The 20,276-nt window shown below is 45.4% G+C and overlaps 2 protein-coding genes across 3 annotated transcripts in view; one reads left to right on the forward strand and one right to left on the reverse strand.

The window, feature by feature from the left end:
* The window catches only part of cerkl (CERK like autophagy regulator), a 27,213-nt gene continuing 6,937 nt past the window's right edge, over positions 1–20,276 (forward strand). The window contains exons 1-14 of one of the 2 annotated variants that reach the window (XM_089002696.1): positions 1–171; positions 1,817–1,926; positions 5,443–5,673; positions 8,671–8,802; positions 9,214–9,277; positions 10,273–10,403; positions 10,500–10,574; positions 12,640–12,817; positions 12,904–12,951; positions 13,020–13,051; positions 13,276–13,384; positions 13,464–13,560; positions 15,286–15,434; positions 15,504–15,638. In XM_089002696.1, the coding sequence (XP_088858822.1) occupies positions 8–171; positions 1,817–1,926; positions 5,443–5,673; positions 8,671–8,802; positions 9,214–9,277; positions 10,273–10,403; positions 10,500–10,574; positions 12,640–12,817; positions 12,904–12,951; positions 13,020–13,051; positions 13,276–13,384; positions 13,464–13,560; positions 15,286–15,434; positions 15,504–15,582 (1,599 nt within the window). In that variant the 5' untranslated portion in view covers positions 1–7 and the 3' untranslated portion in view covers positions 15,583–15,638. The remainder of the gene's footprint in view (positions 172–1,816; positions 1,927–5,442; positions 5,674–8,670; positions 8,803–9,213; positions 9,278–10,272; positions 10,404–10,499; positions 10,575–12,639; positions 12,818–12,903; positions 12,952–13,019; positions 13,052–13,275; positions 13,385–13,463; positions 13,561–15,285; positions 15,435–15,503; positions 15,639–20,276) is intronic. The other variant, XM_089002697.1, reaches the window with a different exon arrangement.
* The window catches only part of itga4 (integrin alpha 4), a 15,294-nt gene continuing 10,803 nt past the window's right edge, over positions 15,786–20,276 (reverse strand). The window contains exons 21-29 of the mRNA XM_089002695.1: positions 20,001–20,077; positions 19,844–19,933; positions 19,675–19,762; positions 18,527–18,634; positions 18,311–18,436; positions 17,485–17,610; positions 17,293–17,388; positions 17,081–17,200; positions 15,786–16,998 (exon numbers count right to left, since the gene is read on the reverse strand). Coding sequence (XP_088858821.1) covers positions 16,891–16,998; positions 17,081–17,200; positions 17,293–17,388; positions 17,485–17,610; positions 18,311–18,436; positions 18,527–18,634; positions 19,675–19,762; positions 19,844–19,933; positions 20,001–20,077 — 939 coding nt within the window. The 3' untranslated portion in view covers positions 15,786–16,890. The remainder of the gene's footprint in view (positions 16,999–17,080; positions 17,201–17,292; positions 17,389–17,484; positions 17,611–18,310; positions 18,437–18,526; positions 18,635–19,674; positions 19,763–19,843; positions 19,934–20,000; positions 20,078–20,276) is intronic.

Below are 20,276 nucleotides of genomic sequence, written 5' to 3' on the forward strand. Positions count from 1 at the left end.
TCGAAAAATGTCGACGCGCGAGGACGAGCGAGAGGACAAACAGCACAAGACGCAGGAGGACGATTTCCTCGGGAGCAAGAAGAAGAAGAAGAACAAGAAGAAAAAGAAGGAGGAGGAGGAAAAGGAGGCGGAGAAAGCCGAGGAGGAGTACAAGCCGGAAGTGGAGCACAGGTGAGTGATTGAGTGACATGGAGGAAGCTAGCATACAACTTAAGTCTCACTATTTGGTCGGGAAACTCCCGATTTTGACCACAATTCTCACTTTACTCACTTTATTAAGCAACTATTGACACAATACAGACAGTTCATTTGGAAGGTGATACAAAAGAAACAACAAAAACATTTTTATACTCATTGAATGCCAAAACAAACATGCCAATCAAACCTCTGAAGATGGAGGACACTGATTCGACCCCCTGAAGGGAAAAGCCCAAAGGAAAAGAAGAAGAAAGTTGAATGTATAAATACACAATGAAGGTATTTTTGTGTTTTATTGACTTCTAATTGACACTTTTGTAACGCTCACATTATCTTAACACACGCCACAGAGCCGCAAGTACGAAAATCTCCGTATTGATGATTTGTGAAACTGAACATGTCGACGTCCATTTTGTCCTCGAGACTGTAGATTTTTGAAAGCAAGGCACTCAACATGGCTGCCGCTCTGTAAACTGAAATCGAAATGTGCGTGAAGGAAACAGTGCCACAAAATGCATCGCATAATATATGATTATTATCAGTATATTATTATTTGTATGTTATTAGTATATTGTTATTATTACTGTTATTATTATTATTATTATTATTATTGTTATTGTTATGATTATTATGATTACTACCTGGCTGGCTATCTAGCTAGCTAACCAGCTGGCTAGCTATTTGCTATCTATTAGCTATCTGGCTGGCTATCTATTAGTTATACGGCTACCTAGCTGTCTATCTATTAGCTATCTATGGGCTATCTATTAGCTAGCTGGCTTTCAATTTACAGATAACATCCGATTTACGACCGATGCGAGTTACGACCACCCGTACTTACGACCGCCAGACTTTTTTTTAAAATTCTATGACGGGGACCGCTATGGTGGTTACCTAGCAACGCTGTTGTGATCTTCAGCGTGTTTGCGATGCATTTGGTAGAATAAAGACTCGAGATGGCCCTTCTCGTTTCTATTGAACAAGTAGGATGTTTATTTGCCGGAGCACAGAGAGCAACCGCTTCTCTCAGCATTTTATAAGAACTATTTTTCTATGTCTGTCAAAGGACCATATGTAGCGTTGTGGCTGCGTTGCCAGATCCGCTCAACATTCAGCACGCCTCATTTATCTTAACAGAGAATATTACAGCATTGCACAAAATGAGGATACAAAATAACTGTTTATTCACAAACGTGTACGACAATTTTGGCTAGCCAGCGCGTGATGATGTTCTCCTTGTGTGTTCTACATACTTGGCAATAAAGATTATTCTGATTCTGATGATTCTTTGACCTTTATGGGTCTCACAATGGAGAAATGTCAGACTTGATCAGAATCATCTTTATTGTCAAGTATGTAGAACACACACAAGGAATTTGCACTAGTAGAGTCAAAAAATGTATAAAAATGAAGGCACTATCCAGTTCTATTTGGGTTACTGTTTAGAGAGTTAATGGCAACAGGGGAATAAGCTGTTGAAATGTCTGCTGGATTTGGTGCAGGTAGCAAAAAGGTGGTGGGCAGGGTGCGGAGGGTCCAGTGGATTTTCCGCACCCTTGTTTGGATTTTTTTTTAAAACATGTATGTTGTTGTTGTTGTTGTTGTGTGTGTGTGTCAGCGAGCGCATATTGCTGCGCGGCATCTTCAAAGTGGGCAAGAGGAGCCACGACGTCCTCCTGACCAGCACCAGCCTGACCTGGAGCCCCATCCTGCCCGAGAGCCCCGCAGGTTAGACGCCGCACCGACATCTGCGCGGAATGTCGCGGCAGATGTCGGTGACATTGACACGCACACACGTGCACGCTCACGTGTACACGCACTCATGAATGCCGCATGGAAGCTTTTCAAAGTGAGTCAAGCCAATCAAGTGTAGCCAAACAAAGACTGAAGCTAAAGTTAGCATTAGCGCGTGTGTTCAAAATCTTGTCATGCTACGAACGCTCAATTTAGCTTTTTTTTGTCTTTTCTCTTTACTTTATTCTTATATATGTTTTCCTCTCCTCTCACTTCTTTTTATTTAGCGAGCTATCTAGCTGGCTACCTAGCTAGCTTTCTATTTGCTATTTATTAGCTATTGATTAGCTATTGGTTGTTATCTAGCTAGTTATCTATTCACTGTGCTGTGTAGCTAACTAGCTATTAGCAATATAGTGCATCTGGCTATCTATCTATCTAGCTATCTATATGCTATCTATTAGTTAGCTGGCTAGCTTTCTCTCTATTTTAGTTACTTATTATCATTATTATTATTGTTATTATTATTATTATTGTTATTATTATTATTTTTTTTTAGCTATCTAGCTGGCTACCTAGCTAGCTAGCTATTTGCTATCTATTAACTGTTGGTTGGCTATCTAACTAGCTAGCTATTGGCTGTCTGGCTAGCTCGCTAGCTATGTAGTTAACTAGCTATTAACTATAGGCGCATCTGGCTATCCTTCTATGTAGCTATTTATTAGCTAGCGAGTTAGCTTTCTATCTAGATGACTAGCTAACTATCTATTAGATCTATAGCTATCGATCTATCTATCTAGCCAGCTAGCTATCAACTTATCCTGTGACTGTAAAATGACCTTGAGAGTTTTGAAAGGTGCTTAGAAATCAAATGTATAATAATAATAATAATAATAATAATAATAATAATAATAATAATAATTATTATTATTATTATTATTATTATTATACTGAAGCAAAAGTTAGCATTAGCGCATGTGTTCAAAATTTTTCATGCTTACGAACGCTCAAAACTAAATCCATCAGCCATCCATGTGTGTGTGTGTGTGTGTGTGTGTGTGTGTGTGTATGTGCGTGTACGTGCGTGTACGTGTATGTGTGTGTGTGTGTGTTGGCTGTAGTAGCGAGCAGTTGGTTCATCCCGCAGGGGGTTATTAGATTCCCTCAGTGTGAGCAGATTAACACACTCACTCAGATACACACGTGCACACGCACACTCAAACACACACAAACATACACACACGCGCACACACGAACGCACGAAGTGTGCATCAGCTGTTGTTGATGAGAAGTTGTTCCTGTGGATCTGCTGGAGGATGTGCGACATGTTGTTAACCTGCGGGGCGCTTTGAGGCGCTAGTGAGGATAAAGCGGTCCCAAAAAAAATAAAAATAAATGAATGAATATATCAATGAATGAACGAATGAATCAATGAAGACATTTACAAGCTGTTTGCATTTTGGGGGCAATTGAGCAGATGGGGGCAATCGATCCATCAGCTATGCGTCTTCACTTGACCTCATTCAAGACGTCTTGAAAGTCTATTAGCCGACTATTTTGTTGTCTCGCTATTTAGCTAGCGACTGTATCTATTAGTTATATAGATAGCTAGCTATTAGCTATCTATTCGCTGGGTATTAGCTATCTATTCGCTTGGTATTAGCTATCTATTCGCTCGCTATTAGGTATCTATTCGCAAGCTATTAGCTATCTATTCTATCTATAGCTATTTAGCTAGCTACTGTATCTATTAGCTATATAGCTAGCTATCTATTAGCTATTTGTGAGGTATTAGCTATCTATTCGCTAGGTAGTGGCTATCTATTCGCTAGGTATTAGCTTTCTATTCGCTAGCTAGCTACCTTTCTATCTATTTGAGTTACTTCTGGGTTGAGTGAACCCTGGCGCTTACAAATTAAGTGTATTATTTCATAACATTTTTATTATTATTATTATTATTATTATTATTATTATTATTATTATTAACATTGTTCCATGCTGGAGACGTTTGAAACGGGATATTCGTTGTGGATGTGCGCAAAGAGACACACGAACGCAGCGCACGGCGCCAAAAAAAAATGCTACCGATGGTCAAGGATGGCGGGAAGAGCTATGTAGCTTTCTAGTGAACTATTTGCCAAGCTACCTATCTAGCTTGTTATCTAGCTATTTAGCTAGCTACTGTATCTATTAGCTTTTGTAGCTCGCTAGCTATTAGCTATCTACTAGCTAGCTATTAGCTATCTATTCGCTAGGTATTAGCTATCTATTTGCGAGCTATCTATTCTCCAGCTATCGGCTATATATTAGCTAGCTAGCTAGCTTTCTATCTGTGTGCCACTGCTCACCCACAGAAAAACTAAGCCTATGACTGTAAAGTGACCTTGAGAGTTTTGAAAGGCGCTTCGAAATGAAATGTATTATTATTATTTTTATTAATTCAAAGGACGCCAGCGAGCGGGGGGGCCAGATCGAGCGTGAAAGAGATCTGAAGTGACAGTGTGTGTCGCCGCCTGTAGCATCTCGCTGCGTCCAGATGGACGACGAGGTCCCATCTTGTCCCTGCTGAGCCATCGCGCGCTAACAATTACAAGCAACGGTTGGCGGCGCGACACTTTTGATAATCCACATCAAGCTAAATAGCTAACATTCGTACATCAATCACGCACCAAATTTGGCTCACAACAATTTCCACCAGCACATTTTAGGATAACTCCGCCCCCATTGGCTAACGATGGTCCCGCTAGCTAACTGACAATATCCTCTCCTCACATGGCTAAATGCTAACTTTGGCTATTCTTCAACCAAATTGTCGAATGCTAATCAGCATGCGATTCGCTCAGATGAAAAAAAAAACAAACAAACAACAACAACAACAAGACATTGCTAGCAAGCTAGCAAAAGCTAAGCGGACTCCTTCAGTTCATTTCAACCACGACCAAAACAAAAACATTTCTCAAATAATCATAATAAGACATTTCATTTATAAGCACCTTTCAAAACTCTCAAGGGCACTTTACAGTCACAGGATAAGTTTTTTTCTGTGGGTGAGCAGCGGCAGCCACACGCGCCAGCGTTTACTCACCCCGGAAGTAACTCAAATCAAAGTCAAAGTCAGTCAGCTTTATTGTCAAATATGCATAATATGGATGACATACAGCAAATAGACAGAAAGCTAGCTAGCTAGCGAATATATAGCTAATATCTAGCGAATATATAGCTAATAACTAACGAATAGATAGCTAATACCTAGCAAATAGGTAGCTAATACCTGGCGAATAGATAGCTAATACCTAGCGAATAGATAGCTAATAGCTAGCTAGCTATATAGCTAATGTATACAATAGCTCGCTAAATAGCTAGATAGCCAGCTAGATAACAATATAGCCCCATAATACACACAATGCTAAGCCAAGCTACAAGTCCAAAAAAACGGACGGACAATCATCGGTTTTAGCATTGACGGTTAGCGTTTTGCCACCTTTGTTGACGGCGGCGTTGCGCCTGCAGGCGAGGCGTCGGCGGCGCCGCCCGGTCTGCTGATGCTACGCGACGTTCTGGCGGTGAAGGTGAAGCGGCGGCGGGCGGCGGGGCAGCGTTCCGGCGGCCCCGTGCTGGGCGTGGCTTTGTTCTACTGCAAGCGAAACGGCCGCCGATTGGAGGAGGACACGCTGCAGCTTCACAATGCCTCCTCGGAACACGCCCGCACTTGGTACGACGGCTTGAAGGAGGTTCTGGCAGGTAATGCGCCGTATTGATCGTCTCCGGCAAGCGCTGAGCTTAGCAAGACTTTAGCTTAGCGCGCCACACCTTGAGCCGAGATGCAGTTGGTCAAAACAAAGCCAAGATGGCGGCTGCCTTTCCATGTATTTTGTTTTTCTACTTCTTTCTTCTCTTTCCTCTTCCCTTCATAACTTTGCTTCTGTTACTTCCGTGTAGAGTGGCGCGAATGGCTGCCGCTGCTCACCCGCACAAAAAAATCCAGTCACTGTAAAGTGTCCTTGAGAGTTTTGAAAGGCGCTTAGAAATTAAATGTATTATTATAACATGGCCTCCAAGGTCAAAGGCCGCTCTCTGCTCTATTTGAGTTATTTCCGGGTTGAGTGATTATTAGTAAACTCTAAGCTAGCTTTCTATCTATTTCAGTTACTTTCGGGTTGAGTGAACGCTGGCGCGTGTGTCTGCCGCTGCTCACCCACAGAAAAACTAAGCCTGTGACTGTAAAGTGACCTTGAGAGTTTTGAAAGGTGCTCAGAAATCAAATTTATTATTATTATTATTATTATTATTATTATTATTATTATTAGTAGTAGTAGTAGTAGTAGTAGTAGTAGTAGTAGTAGTACGTCTGTGTAAGCTCTCAGTCGTACTACAGTAGTAGTAGTAGTACTAGTAGTAGTAGTAGTAGTATCATTTGCTAGCTATTTGCTATCTATTAGCCCTGGCTGGCTAGCTAGCTATTTAGCTAGCTATCGATTCACTATCTTGCTGGCTGGCTATCTAGCCAGGTATCTGTTGGCTATTGATTGGCTAGCTAGCTAACTTTCTATTTATTTGAGTTCCAGGATGATTGAACGCTGGTGCGTGTGGCTGCCGCTGCTTACCCGCAGAAAAACTGATCCCGTGACTGTAAAGTGACCTTGAGAGTTTTGAAAGGCGCTTAGGAACTAAATGTATTATTATTATTATTATTATTATTATTATTATTATTATTATTATTATTATTTGATGGCGTTAGCGGGTGATGGAGAAAAACCCAAGTTGTTGATGTGGGAGGCCACGCCAGCCCCCAGGCCGGGATTGTTTACCACGGCAACGCTGCGTTGCCGTAGAGACCAGCCGCCCGCTACGATTCGTGCGGGAAACCTGACCCCGCCAAGTGTGTGTGTGTGTCCTTCTCCCTCTTGTGATCGTCATCAGCCTCCGAAGTCGAGTGTCTAACATGGCCGACTTGAAAAATGGCTGAAAATTGGCCTATAAGTTTTTTTTCCCCTCATTTTTTCGCCTTATTCATCACCGGTGCAAATGTCAAGAAAGTGTGGGGGGTGGGGGGGCGTGGCCTTTCGAGAAAAGATTAGAACACAGGTGATGAAGCTCACACACTCTGTGTGTGTGTGTGTGTGTGTGTGTGTGTATGTATGTATGTATGTATGTATGTATTGATCAGCGCTATTCTACTGGGATCTGTAATGCGGCCTCCAAACGGGCGTCATGATGAGCCACCGCGGCGCACACGCGTGCCGTAACCTTTACACAACCGAGCTGAGGGGCGACCTCATCATCTTGAAAACCCGCAAATTGCCTCCCTCCCCAGCTTACGAACTTAATTGGTTCCCAGAAAGTGTATGTAAGGCAAAAAGTTTGTCTCCCAAACATCTATTTCCCATAAGAAACCATTAAAATGAGAGTAATCCGTTCCCAGATCCCCATAAAACATCATTTTCTACTACCTAAGCCTTAAAACTACACAAAGGATACCTTATTTTATATATCATAAATGTGCTATTGGATTTTAATTCAAGAAATAAAGTGTACTGTATAATAAAGTTGTTTTATTGACCTTTGTGATGATAGTTGTCAATGGATGGTAGCAAAGTTTAACTTGGCGTAGTGGTAGTGGCACGCTAAGTCACACAAACGGACACCTCGTTGGTGTTTTTCGATTATCTCTTTCTGCTTGACCGTCATTTTATAATAATAATAATAATAATAATAATAATAATAATAATAATAATAATAATAATAAATTATATATATATATATATATATGAAACATTCATAAGCGCCTTTGAAAACTCTCAAGGCCACTTTCCAGGCACAGGATAAGAACAACTTTTTTTTCCTGCGGGTGAGCAGCGGCAGCCAGATGCGCCGACGCTCACTCAACCCGGATATGTACGCCACTAACTCAAATATAAAATGGCCACAATAACATTAAAATAAAGTAAAACGACTCACCATTTGATGACAATGCTCTGATCTTACCTTGAAATGGACATCCCTTCATTTCTAAACGTTAGCTAGCTACCTGTGTCCTAGCTTTAGTTGTACAAAATGGAGGATTACTATATGTATATGGATGGTAGATTTTATTTTTTATTATTATTATTATTATTTTTGTGGCAACCAGATTTCAGCCGATATTTCACAGCAGTTACAGTCAAACTTGGGTTTTTGACCATAATCCGTTCCAGAAATATGGCCGAAAACCGATTTGGTTTAAAACTGTCTATTAGCTGTCTAATAGCTATCTAGCTATCTGGCTGGCTCGATGGCTGTCTATTAGCTATCTAGCTAGCTATCTATTAGCTATCTATTGGCTAAATAGCTATCTTTCTGTCTATTTGAGTTACTTCCGGGTTGAGTGAACGCTGGCGCGTGTGGCTGCCGCTGCTCACCCCCCACAGAGAAAAACTGATCCTGTGACTGTAAAGTGACCTTGAGAGTTTTGAAAGGCGCTTATATATGAAATGTATTATTAATATTATTATAAAACTGAAGTATAATGAAGCGGAGGGGCGTCCAGTGGTGCATTCAGGTACGCTCAGTTAAATCGATAACTCATTTTCTTTTGTGTCCTCTTCGGCTTAACACTAGCCTGTGGTGGGGTGTTTTTCGGTCCCAAAAAAGTACTCCACTCGATAACAAGCCATGTCTTGGGTGTTGAAAACTGGTGTGGTTTGGTGTTCTTACGCCGAAAACTAGTCCGTGTGTGTGTGTGTGTGTGTGTGTGCGCAGGTTTGAGCGGGCGGCCCAAGCGCCTGAAGGTGTTGATCAACCCCAGCAGTCACAAGAAGGAGGCGGTTCACGTGTACCGAGAGCGGGTGGCGCCCCTCTTCAAGATGGCCAACGTGCGCACGGACATCACCGGTCAGTGAGCGCCCCGCCGTCACCTGATACGGGGCGGGGCCACCCGGGCCATCTGCTGCCGGCGAGGCTCCTCCCACTCACCACCTTTCACCTTTTCTGCCCCCCCCCCCCCTCCCTCATTTGACTTTGATTTGACCTAACCTTGTTTTCAACGTTGTTGTCATGTTGGTGCCTTTTTGGTCAACCAACCCCGACATTCTTTTCTCTTTGCGCTCTTGTGACTCCGCCCCCTCCTCTTCGTCCGCTGCCCGCCTTCCTTTCTCGTATTTTGGCTTTGGCCAGATGGCGTTGTATCCGTTGTCGCGTTTTGGGCACTCGCTTTGGGCACGGCTCCATCTGTCGCCGTCTCACCCCGCGTGACCTGTCTGTCTGTCTGTCTGTCCGTCTGTCTGTCCGTCCCCTTGCGTGCAGTGACGGAGAGGAGGGGACACGCCTTGTCAGTGCTGAAGGAGCTGAAGCTGGACGACTTTGATGGGTAAAGTTCTTTCTGCCTCTACCTTTATTCGTCTGGCAGTGGAGAAATTGACATTTCACAGCAGCAAAGTTATATGAAAAGAAGAGGAAAGGAAAGAAAGAAGTAGAAAAACAAAATACAGGAGCTGCTGTGAAAGCAGCAACTCTCGCGGCGCCATCTTGAAGTAAAAAAAAAACTAAAAAAAAATGACATGACAACACAAAGACGCAGTCATTCATTCTTCAGCACTTGCTGTACCCTATTTGTGACATGAAGCAGTTCTGTATGAAAGAGGAGAGGATCAAAGCGTCCTTTTCGGCAGTGGATCAGGGACGATATAGAGCAGAGAGAAACTGAGATTTGGATTAGCCAGATTAGCGCGAGCGTGTGTGGTGGAGAGTGAGACAGGCTAGCCATTTAGCTATCTAGCTATCTAGCTACAACAATAAACGATTTAACAGGTGGTTGATTTTCTTTAAAAATACAAACAAAACAGTTAGGTCATAGAAATCCATTTGTTGTATTTTTATTTATTTTATTTTCAAGCAAGAAAAAAAGCTGGCTATCTAGCTAGATAGCTAACTTTCTACCTATTTGAGTTATTCAACTATCTAGCTAACTTTCTATGAGTTATCTATTAGCTAGCTAGCTAACTTTCTACCTATGTGAGTTATTCAACTATCTAGCTATCTATGACTTATCTATTAGTTCGCTAGCTAACTTTCTACTTATTTGAGTTATTCAACTATCTAGCTAACTATCTATTACTTATCTATTAGCTAGCTAGCTAACTTTCTACCTATCTGAGTTATTGAGTGAACGCTGGCGCATGTGGCTGCCGCTGCTCACCCACGGAAAAACGTATCAGGTGACTGTAAAGTGACCTTGAGAGTTTTCAAAGCCGCTTATGAATTAAATGTATTATTATTATTATTTTTGTGTGTGTGTGAAGTGAGATTAGCACGTGTGAGCAAAATGGGCGCGAGGACGCTAACGGCTGTCGATGATTTGGTTAGGGTGGTGTGTGTCGGCGGCGACGGTTCGGTGGCGGAAGTTTGCCACGCTCTGGTTCTGCGAGCCCAACTGGACGCCGGCTCTCCCGACGTTCCCGTGGCGGCGGCGCTTCCGCTGGGCATCATCCCGGCAGGTGAGACCCCGACCTTCGCCTGCCCGTCCCACGTCCCCGTCGTGGTTCCTGGAAACGATTTCCCAAGGGGGTGCGTATGTGTCCCGCTTTGGACAGGTTCGACAGACGCCGTTTCCTGTTCGGTTCATGGAGTGAGGGATCCGGTCACTGCGGCCATGCACGTCATCCTGGGTATCGTACACTTCTTCATAGTGCACTTGCGCTCGCTCTTTAGCCTCAGACTTCTGGTTGGAGGGGGTCGAGCCCTCCGCCGGTCCACTTGGGCCTCGTTGGTCATGGGTCCGTCGGTATCATCAATAATAATAATAATCATCATCATCATCATTTAATACATTTGATTTCTAAGCGCCTTTCAAAACTCTCAAGGTCGCTTTACAGTCACTGGATCAGTTTTTCTTTGGGTGAGCAGCGGCTGCCACATGCGCCAGCGTTCACTCAACCCGCAAGAAACTCAAATTGATAAAAAACTAGCTAGCTAGTTACTAGATAGCTAATAGATAGCTAGATAGATAGCCAGATGCGCCATATATCTAATAGCTAGTTAGCTACATAACACAGCTAATAGATAGCTATCTAAATAACCATTCAATAGCTAATAGATGGCAAATAGATAGCTAACTAGGTAGCCAGATAGTTAGCCTGCTAGATAGTTTGATAAATAAAAAGAAGTGAAGAGGAAAAAAGATATAAGAATAAAGTAAAGTGAAAAGACAAAAAAAGCTAATTTGAGCGTTCGTAGCATGACAAGATTTTGAACACGCGCTAATCCTAGCCAACAGATAGCCATCCAACCAGCTAGCTAGCTACTAGATAGCTAATAGACAGCCAGCCACCTAGCTAGCTAATGGATAGCTTGCCGGCACGATAGATAGCTAACAGATAGCCAGCCAGCTAGCTAATAGATAGCCAATAGACAGCCAGCCAGATAGCTATATAACTAACAGATAGCCAATCAGTACAACGGGTACTTTTGGCTTCACAGTGTCTAGAATTTGCTGGTCCGCCGGATTTCCCAGCATCTTAAACATTGTTTTCATCGGTCCTTGGTGGTCCTGGGTTTCCGCCGGGCCCAGGTCTTTGCTCCGGTTGACGTTGGGTCATGAGTCCCTCCTGGGCGGAACTCAATGTGGTCGACTGGTCTCTTGGTACCAAGTTGTTCGTTCCTCCTACCGCTCTGTGGATTTGGACTTGGTTCTCTTGGAACCGTCCAGTCGGTCCTACCCCAAGTAGCACTGACTCGGTACGGGTTGGAGCCGTTTTGTCATCGAATCCAGCTCATTTGCCCATCGCTGGTCCAACCTCTTTGCTTCAGACTTCTAGTTGCATGGGGTGAAGTCCTCTGCCGGTCCGCTTGGGCCTCGTTGCTCACGAGTCTGTCGGTATCATCAATCAGTACAACTGGTACTTTTGGCTTCACGGTTACTAGAACTTACTGGTCTGCCTGATTTCCCAACATCTTGGACATTGTTTTTATTGGTCCTTGGTAGTCCTGGGTTTCTGCCAGCTTCAGCCCAGGTCTTTGCTTCAGTTGACATTGGGTCGTGAGTGCCTCCTGGGCGGAACTCAATGTGGTCAACTGGTCTCTGGGTACCAAGTTGGTTGTTCCTCCTATCGCTCTGTGGATTTGGTCTCGGTTCTCTTGGAACTGTCCAATTAGTCCTACCGCGCTTAGCGCTGGCTTGGTACGGCTTGGTACGACCGTTCCCATCAGCGGGTTGGAGCCGTTTTGTCGCAACAAAGCCATCGTTGGCATTGGTTGGATCTGGTTCATTTGCCCATCGCTGCTCCAACCTCTTTGGGTGGGTCTCGTGATGCAGTTGTACGAGGCTGACCGACGGATCGGAAAGTGGCCAGATGTCTGGTAGTGGGATCGCTTTCGGCTCCAGTAAGAGCTCTGCGCTCCCACCGCCCCCAACCCCTAACATGCGGCCAATCAGAAGCGTGTGAGGTGTTGGAGTGGCGGGATGCGACAGATGGCTTGTCATGATACTGATATGGACACAATGGAGGACAAGAAGTGGTGCGGGCAGGTGTGGACGTATCTTCAGCCGTTACCACGGCGATCGCAGTCCTTGATTATTATTGATTGGGTCCAACTTTTGGACCACGGGGGATCCCGTGGGTTCGGCAAATAGCCAGATGGGCCTCTGTCGCTGAGGAAAGCTAAGCTAACTACCCCCGCCCCCCCCAGCTACACCCGGTACGTGAAGCTTGTTCCTCTCCAAATGATTCTCAGGTCACGTGCAGCAAGTGGACATGTGCAGCTTGCGCTCTCCGGGCGGCACGCCGCGCTTCGGCTTCTGCGCCATGTTCGGCTTCGGCGGGCGCAGTCTGGCCCGGGCCGAGAAGAAGCGCTGGATGCCGCCAACGCACCGACGCGACTACGCGCTGATCAGGACGCTGGCGCGCTTGAGGTCAGGCAAACGGTCCACCCCTGACCCCCAACCTCGACCACCCCGGCGGCTGTCAAACGGGAGGTCTTTGTGTGTCCTTGACGCAGACCGGAGGACTGTCAGCTGTCTTTTCTTCCGAGCCACGTGAATGACCGGTGAGATCCACGCACATGCGCTCCTCGCCCAATCGGGTTCTCAAGCCTGTCTTGCGTGTCTTGCCCAGGGACCAGGATGCTGATCCAGACGGAGACTCAGGTGACCGCCCAAAAAAAACAACCCAACATCAAGTTGCTCATTTTTGAAAAACTCTTGGGTACCATCTCAGGGGTGTTGCAAGATCATCAGTCCTTTGCTCATGGTGAATTTGGTACCAACGAGGAGAATTTCAGTTTTTTCGCTGTTATGTTTGAGGATGTTATGGGTAAACCAAGATTTAATTTCAGAGAAATCCGCCCTCTAATGTGTCTCTGTGGCTACAGGGGGTACGGCGTCGTGGAGCAGCGCCGATGGCCTGTTCCTGAGCATCGGCGTGATGGCCATCCCTTGCCTGAGTCCTCACGCCCCCCAAGGCCTGGCCCCAAACACCAAGTAAGAGTCAACTGACCGCCCAACCACCTCCGGACGCTCCGGACTGAGCGCTTTCTCCGACACTCTGTCGTGGCTCCAGACTGGCTGACGGGAGCGCCACGTTGACGGCGGTGGGGGCCGCGTCCAGGTCGGAGTTTGTCAAACACCTCAAGAGCTACGCCGCCCCCGGTGGCCAGGTGAGGCTGACTCGCTGACCCGACCCGTCGCGGGAATCAGATTAGGGGCACTAAGCCACTTTCCAAAGAGTCGGACGGGCTAAATATACAGGTGCTCTTGACTCACTGACACACTTCCTGCCACCTGGCGGGTCAACAACCACACGGACGTAACCCGGTTAAGCAGGACTGACGGCGAAAAAATAGACTGACCGACGCCCGTCCGTCCCACTTGTACTTTGGATGTTATTTTAGCCAACTAGCCAGATAACTAGATAGCTAGCTGGCTAGCCATCTAATAATAATACTAATACTACTACTACTACTACTACTAATAATAATAATAACATATTTCATTTATAAGCGCTAGCTATCTATTAGCTATCTAGCTAGCTGGCTGGCAAACTATCTATTAGCTGTCTATTAGCTATCTAGCTATCTGGCTGCCTCAATAGCTGTCTATCAGAATCAGAATCATCTTTATTGACAAGTATGTAGAACACACAAGGATTTTTTTCCTGTAGAACGCGCTGCACTAGTATCATCAAAAAATTGCAAAGAGGCACTATTCAGTCCTATTTGGGTTAATCTTTAAAGAGTTTAGCTATCTATTAGCTATCTAGATAGCTATCTTTTAGCTATCTATCTGGCTAGCTATCTATTACCCATCTATTAGCTAGCTGGCTGGCTATCTAGATATCCAGCTGGCTAGCTACCTATGTATTAGCTGTCTATTAGCTATCTAGCTGGATCGATAGTTGTCTATTAGCTATCTATTAGGTATCTAGCTAGCTATCTTTTAGCTGGCTAGCTATCTATTAGCTATCTAGCTATCTGTCTGGATAGCTAAATAGCTGTCTGGCTATCTAGCCAGCCAGCTGGGCAGCTAGCTATCTATTAGCTGTTTATTCGCTATGTACCTATGTAGCTGGCTTGATAGCTATATATTAGCTCTCTAGCTAAATGGCTGGCTATCTAGCTAGATGCCTGGCTATCTAGCTAGCCAGCTGGCTAGCTACCTATCTATTAGCTGCCTATTAGCTATGTAGCTGTCTAGCTGGCTCGATAGCTGTCTATGAGCTATCTAGCTAGCTATCTTTTAGTTATGTAGCTATCTAGCTGGTTAGCTGGCTATCTATCAGATATCTATTAGCTAAATAGCTAGCTATCTGTCTATTTGAGTTACTTCCGGGTTGAGTGAACGGTAGCGCGTGTGGCTGCCCCTGCGCACCCACAGAGAAAAACTTTTCCTGTGACTGTAAAGTGACCTTGAGAGTTTTGAAAGGCGCTTATAAATGAAATGGATTTATTATTATTATTATTATTATTATTATTATTATTATTATTATTATTATTATTTTGAATTTCAGAAGCCGAGCGTCACGGCGCTCGTCGTCAAAATTCCAAGGACGACATTAGCGCAGGCTAACCTGTCACTGTGGAAGTAGATGGCAGGCAGGAGAACAGGGTTTGAAAGCCATCCCAAAAAAGTTAAAGTTAAAGTTAAAAGTGTTATTTTTTTGTTCTCATTATAAATGTAACTTTCTTATTTTGAAAATGTTTGAAGATTGACAAGGACAAAAATCGTCCAGTGAAATGGAACGGTTTTGTTACCATTGGTCTCTGCTGCCACCTGTTGGCGATGTAACGCATTGCAGGCGGACCGGAAGTCCACCACATTGTTTTGACAAATTTGACCCGTTTTGACGTACAAGGCCTTCAGATTATTTTAAAAAATGTGCCCAGTTGGACTTGTCCTTCGTGGAGACGCGATCCGTAACGGCGGTGAAGCTGCGCGCCCTCGGGCCGCCCGACCGCTCGGAGGAGGGCGACGCCGTTTTCCCGTGGAACGTGGACGGAGAGCTGCTGGAGCTTCCCGACCAAGTGCTCGTCGGGTAGGAGGACAAAAGTGTGCTTTGACGCCTTCCAAAAGTCCCCAATTCGCATGTCCGTGATGCCTTCAGGGTCCACGGGCGACTCATCCGCTTGTATGGCGAGGAGGTGGACCAGGCCGAGTCGCCGGCGTCCTGCGGTTGCATCTGAGGCACCTCTCAGCGCCTCGTCTTCTCGTTCAGCCGACGGCAATCCCAAAAGTTCAGGTTGACCTTTTTGACCTTTCATAGGTGCCCCACCACACTCAGCAGCTCTTTTAGGTGGACCTTTGACGCCACGTTGTAGCCGCTCGACATAAAGACGCTTGTCCTTTTTCAATAGAAAACTTTATTCAAAACACTAGCAAAATGTTGCCGTCACGTGAACAAAATAAAACATAGAAATAAATTTTAAAAAGGTTGCCAGTGATTTGGACTTGCAAACCGCCCCCCGACCCCTTAGAGGTCACGTGAGAGCCGAGATGCCAAAATGGACGTGTCTGAGGTCTTGTCCTCAAAGGAGGAAGTCATAATAATAATAATAATAATAATAATAATAATAATTTCATTTCTAAGCGCCTTTCAAAACTCTCAAGGTCACTTTTCAGTCACAGGATAAGTTTTTCTGTGGGTGAGCAGCGGCAGCCACACGCGGCGGCGTTCACTCAATCTAGAAGTAACTCAAATAGATAGAAACCTAGCTAGCAAATAGATAGCCGATAGATAGCTAGCTAGGTAGCCGTATAACTAATAGATAGACAGCTATGTAGATAGCAAGCTTGCCAGATAGCTAATAGATAGACAGCTAGCTAGGTAGCCGTATAACTAATAGATAGCCAAGCTAGATAGCTAACGAGCCTGCGAGATAGCTAATAGATAGCCAATAGATAGCTAAAAGATAGACAGCAAGCTTGGTAGCCGTGTAACTAAGGGATAGCTAGCTAGATAGCTAGCGAGCCTGCCAGATAGCTAATAGATAGACAGCTAGCTAGGTTGCCGTATAACTAATAGATAGTCAATTAGATAGCTAACGAGCCTGTCAGATAGCTAATAGATAGACAGCTAGCTAGGTAGCCATACAACTAATAGATAGCCAGCCCGATAGCTAATAGATAGCTAATAGCCGTATAACTAATAGATAGCCAGCTAGATAGCTAGCAAATAGATAGCCAGCTAAGTAGATAGCTAGTCCGCCAGGTAGTAATCATAATAATAATAATGTGATCAAAGCAAGACTTTTTTTTTTTACATCAGCTAGCAAACGTTCTCGTTTGGGACAGGAAGTGGGAGGGGCCAGGGGCGGGGGTGTGGTCTGTGGCCACCAAGCAGGAAGTGCTCAAGTTGAGGCGGAAGGGGTCTCTGGCGAGGAATCTGGTGCCCCCAACAGGAAGCGTCGTCTCAGCGAAACCCAAAGTCTTGACGCTTTCCTTCTTCTTCGTTTTGTCGGGCGGCTCAGCCATCGCCCGCCCGGGATATGTCGTTAGGACCTGCTCTCGCCCGGGTCGCCCCGTTTGGGGACGTAGTCCCAGCTATCGCGCTTCAGCTCCTCCTCCTTGCTCTTCTGCGACGCCCGTTTGAAGAAACCCGCCTGCGCCGCCAGGCCATTGGTCAGGGTGATTCCGGAAGACCCTAGTCCCGCCCCCCCCCCCCCAGTCTGAAAGGAGGCCTACCTTCCACAAGCACCAGACCAGCGCCGCCAGGATGGTCAGACCCACTAGCAAAGCGAGCGCCACGATGAGCACCTTGATGGGCAGCGAAGGTTTCCGGCTGAAGTGAGCCTCCACCACCACCTGTGGGCGCACAAAGACCTCGTCCACCGCCGCCCTCGGGTCGACTTGGAGCGGCGGGTGAGGGAGCGGCGGGTGAGGGAGCGGCGGCCTACCTGGGCGGCGGAGGGTCGCTCCAGGACCGTGTGCTGGTCATTCTTAGGCAACAACATCACCGCCCTGCTCTCTAGCGTGACGGCGCCGTGGCGACCCTGAAGCAAACGATGCTGGCAGTTTTGGATCCAGGGCGGGCGGTCTCGGATTCATGTCTGGGACATGAACGCTAACGCTAACAATAGCCAACTCACGGGCGCTTGCAGCAGGACGTCCGGGTTGAGTCGCACTTCCAGTCGAATGGTCGCGTCTCGACCGGACTCGATGGTGCCCAGGCGACATAGCAAACGCTCGCAAAGCTGGTCGCCGCGCCCGCAGAACTGTGGGTGAGCGCACAAATGTTTATTTATTTGTTTTTTTTGTTTTTTTTGTGGTACGTTAAGTACGTTCAAATGTACTCGAAAGCTAGCTATTTGCTGTCTATTAGCAATCTATTTAACTAGCTGGCTACTAGCTAGCTATTTTCTGTCTATTAGCTATCTAACTAACTAGCTCGCTATCTAGCTAGCTAGCTATTAGCTATCTATCAAGCTAGCTATTAGCTATCTATCTGGCTAGCTAGCTACTATTAACTAGCTATTAGCTAGCTAGCTTTCTATAATAATAATAATAATAATACTGTAATACATTTGATTTATAAGCGCCTTTCAAAACTCTCAAGGTCACTTGACAGTCAGGATAAATTTTTCTGTGGGTGAGCAGCGGCAGCTACACGCGCCAGCGTTCACTCAACCCGGAATAACTTAAACAGATATAAAGCTAGCTAGCTAATAGCTAGTTAATAGTAGATAGCTAGCTAGATATCTAATAGATAGCTTGATATATATCTAGATAGATAGCCAGCTAGTTAGTTCGATAGCTAATAGACAGAAAATAGCTAGCTAGTAGCCAGCTAGTTATTTAGATTGCTAATAGACAGCAAATAGCCAGCTGGTAGCCAGCTAGCATCGGAGCGCTGCACAACGAGTGGAAAGAAGCGGACGACGAGAGGCGAAGGCGTGTACGGCGGCGGGCGTTTACCATGTTGCGCGTGGAGACGGCCGAGAAGAAGAAGACAATTTGCTTGAGGAGGGACGCCCGCGGGACATCGCAGTCGTCCATGACGGGAACGGTGGTCTCGCTGACGAAGCAGGCGCCTTGCGACGACTGCCGACATGACCACACGGTTCTCAAGTGCGCCGAGGCTAATGACCACGCTGGCTCGTTCGAGTGGGTGAGGGTGGGGGGGGGTTCTACCTGCAAGTCCACCACCCGCAGCAACCGGTGGGGGTACGGCGTCAGCAGCTTGGGGAGCGTCACCTCCACCAGCGTGTCCGCCGACCGGCTCGGACCCCAATTCGACACCTGCCCCAGAACGAGACACCAAATTGCCTTTTAGCTTCCTTTTAATAATTTAGATTTACCTTTATTAGTCTCGCAGTGGAGACATTTACATTTCACAGCAGCAAAGTGATGAAAGGAATGAAAATAGAAAAACAAAATACATGAGTATCATCATCAACTAGATCTGATGGCTTGGATTGATTCAGACATAGCACTAGTGAAGGCCTAGCTGTCAAACGCACGCCTCGCCACTGGATTTGGCCAACGGAAGACCCCGATGAGGAAGATCAAGAGGAACGGGTGAACCTTTTGTACATCTGCCCCCATTTCAAGCTCATATAACTCCAGACACATATAACTTAGGAATTAACACTTTTTTTTTCTAATGAAAAATGAGTGTCAAAGGCAGGGGTTGGGAACCTTTTTGACTATATCTATCTATCTATCTATCTATCTATCTATCTATCTATCTATCTATCTATCTATCTATCTATCTATCTATCTATCTATCTATCTATCTATCTATCTATCTACCTATTAGCCATCTAGCTAGCTATCTATTAGTTATCTATTAGCTAGCTAGCTAACTTTCTACCTATTTGAGTTAATCAACTATCTAGCAAACTATGATTTATCTATTAGCTAACTAGCTATTTATTACTTATCTATTAGCTAGCGAGCTAACTTTCTACCTATTTGAGTTGTTCAACTATCTAGCTAACTATGAGTGATCTATTAGCGTAGTGATCTATGAGTGATCTATTAGCTTATACCTATTTCAGTTGTTCAATTATCTAGCTAACTATATGAATTATCTGTTAGCTAGCTAGCTAACTTTCTATCTATTTGAGTTATTCCAGGTTGAGTGAATACTGGCTCATGTGGCTGCCGCTGCTCACCCACAGATTAACGTATCCGGTGACTGTAAAGTGACCTTGAGAGTTTTGAAAGGTGCTTATAAATGAAATGGATTATCATTATTGTTATTATGATAAAACAATCGGCGATGGCTGCTTCATCCAAGGTTGGAGTGAAAACTGAAGGTCTGGCCAATGAATCACCTTGTACGTGTAGTTGAGGCTTTGCGAGTAGCACTGCACTGCGGCGGCGTCTTCGTCAGCAAACGCAAACGCCGTCGGAGTCGCAAAACTAGTCAAAGCACAGCAATGGCAAACGGGGTCATCGTTTTTCTGCTGACCCCCATTTGACTGACTTTGATGGAAGGCTCACCCGTGAATGTTGATGTCGACGGCGTATTTGAGGGGAAGCGATAAGGCCACGGCGTTGTCGTGGAGATACTCGGGACTCTCCAGGTTCTGGCTGAGGACGCGGCACGTACTCGTGTCATCTCCCGTTGCGGAACCCCAAAAAGAAATCTTTTCCTCACCTGCTAGCGTGGGCGTGCACCGCCAGGGGGCCCGGCGTGGCGTTGCGGTTGACGCCCAACAGGAAGCTGACGTTCACCTGCCACAAAAGGTTTCGTCTGCTTTCACAACCGCACTTGAGTTATTATTATGATTATTATTAGTAGTAGTGGTATTATAATAATTTGCTCGCTATTTGCTATCTATTAGCTCTGGCTGGCTAGCTAGCTATCTGGCTGGCTCGCTAGCTATCTAGCTAGCTATTCACGATCTAGCTGGCTGTCTATCTAGGTATCCGT

Source organism: Hippocampus bargibanti, linkage group LG08, assembly GCF_051943395.1.
Source record: "Hippocampus bargibanti isolate YZ-2025 linkage group LG08, ASM5194339v1, whole genome shotgun sequence".
NCBI classification, from domain to species: domain Eukaryota; kingdom Metazoa; phylum Chordata; class Actinopteri; order Syngnathiformes; family Syngnathidae; genus Hippocampus; species Hippocampus bargibanti.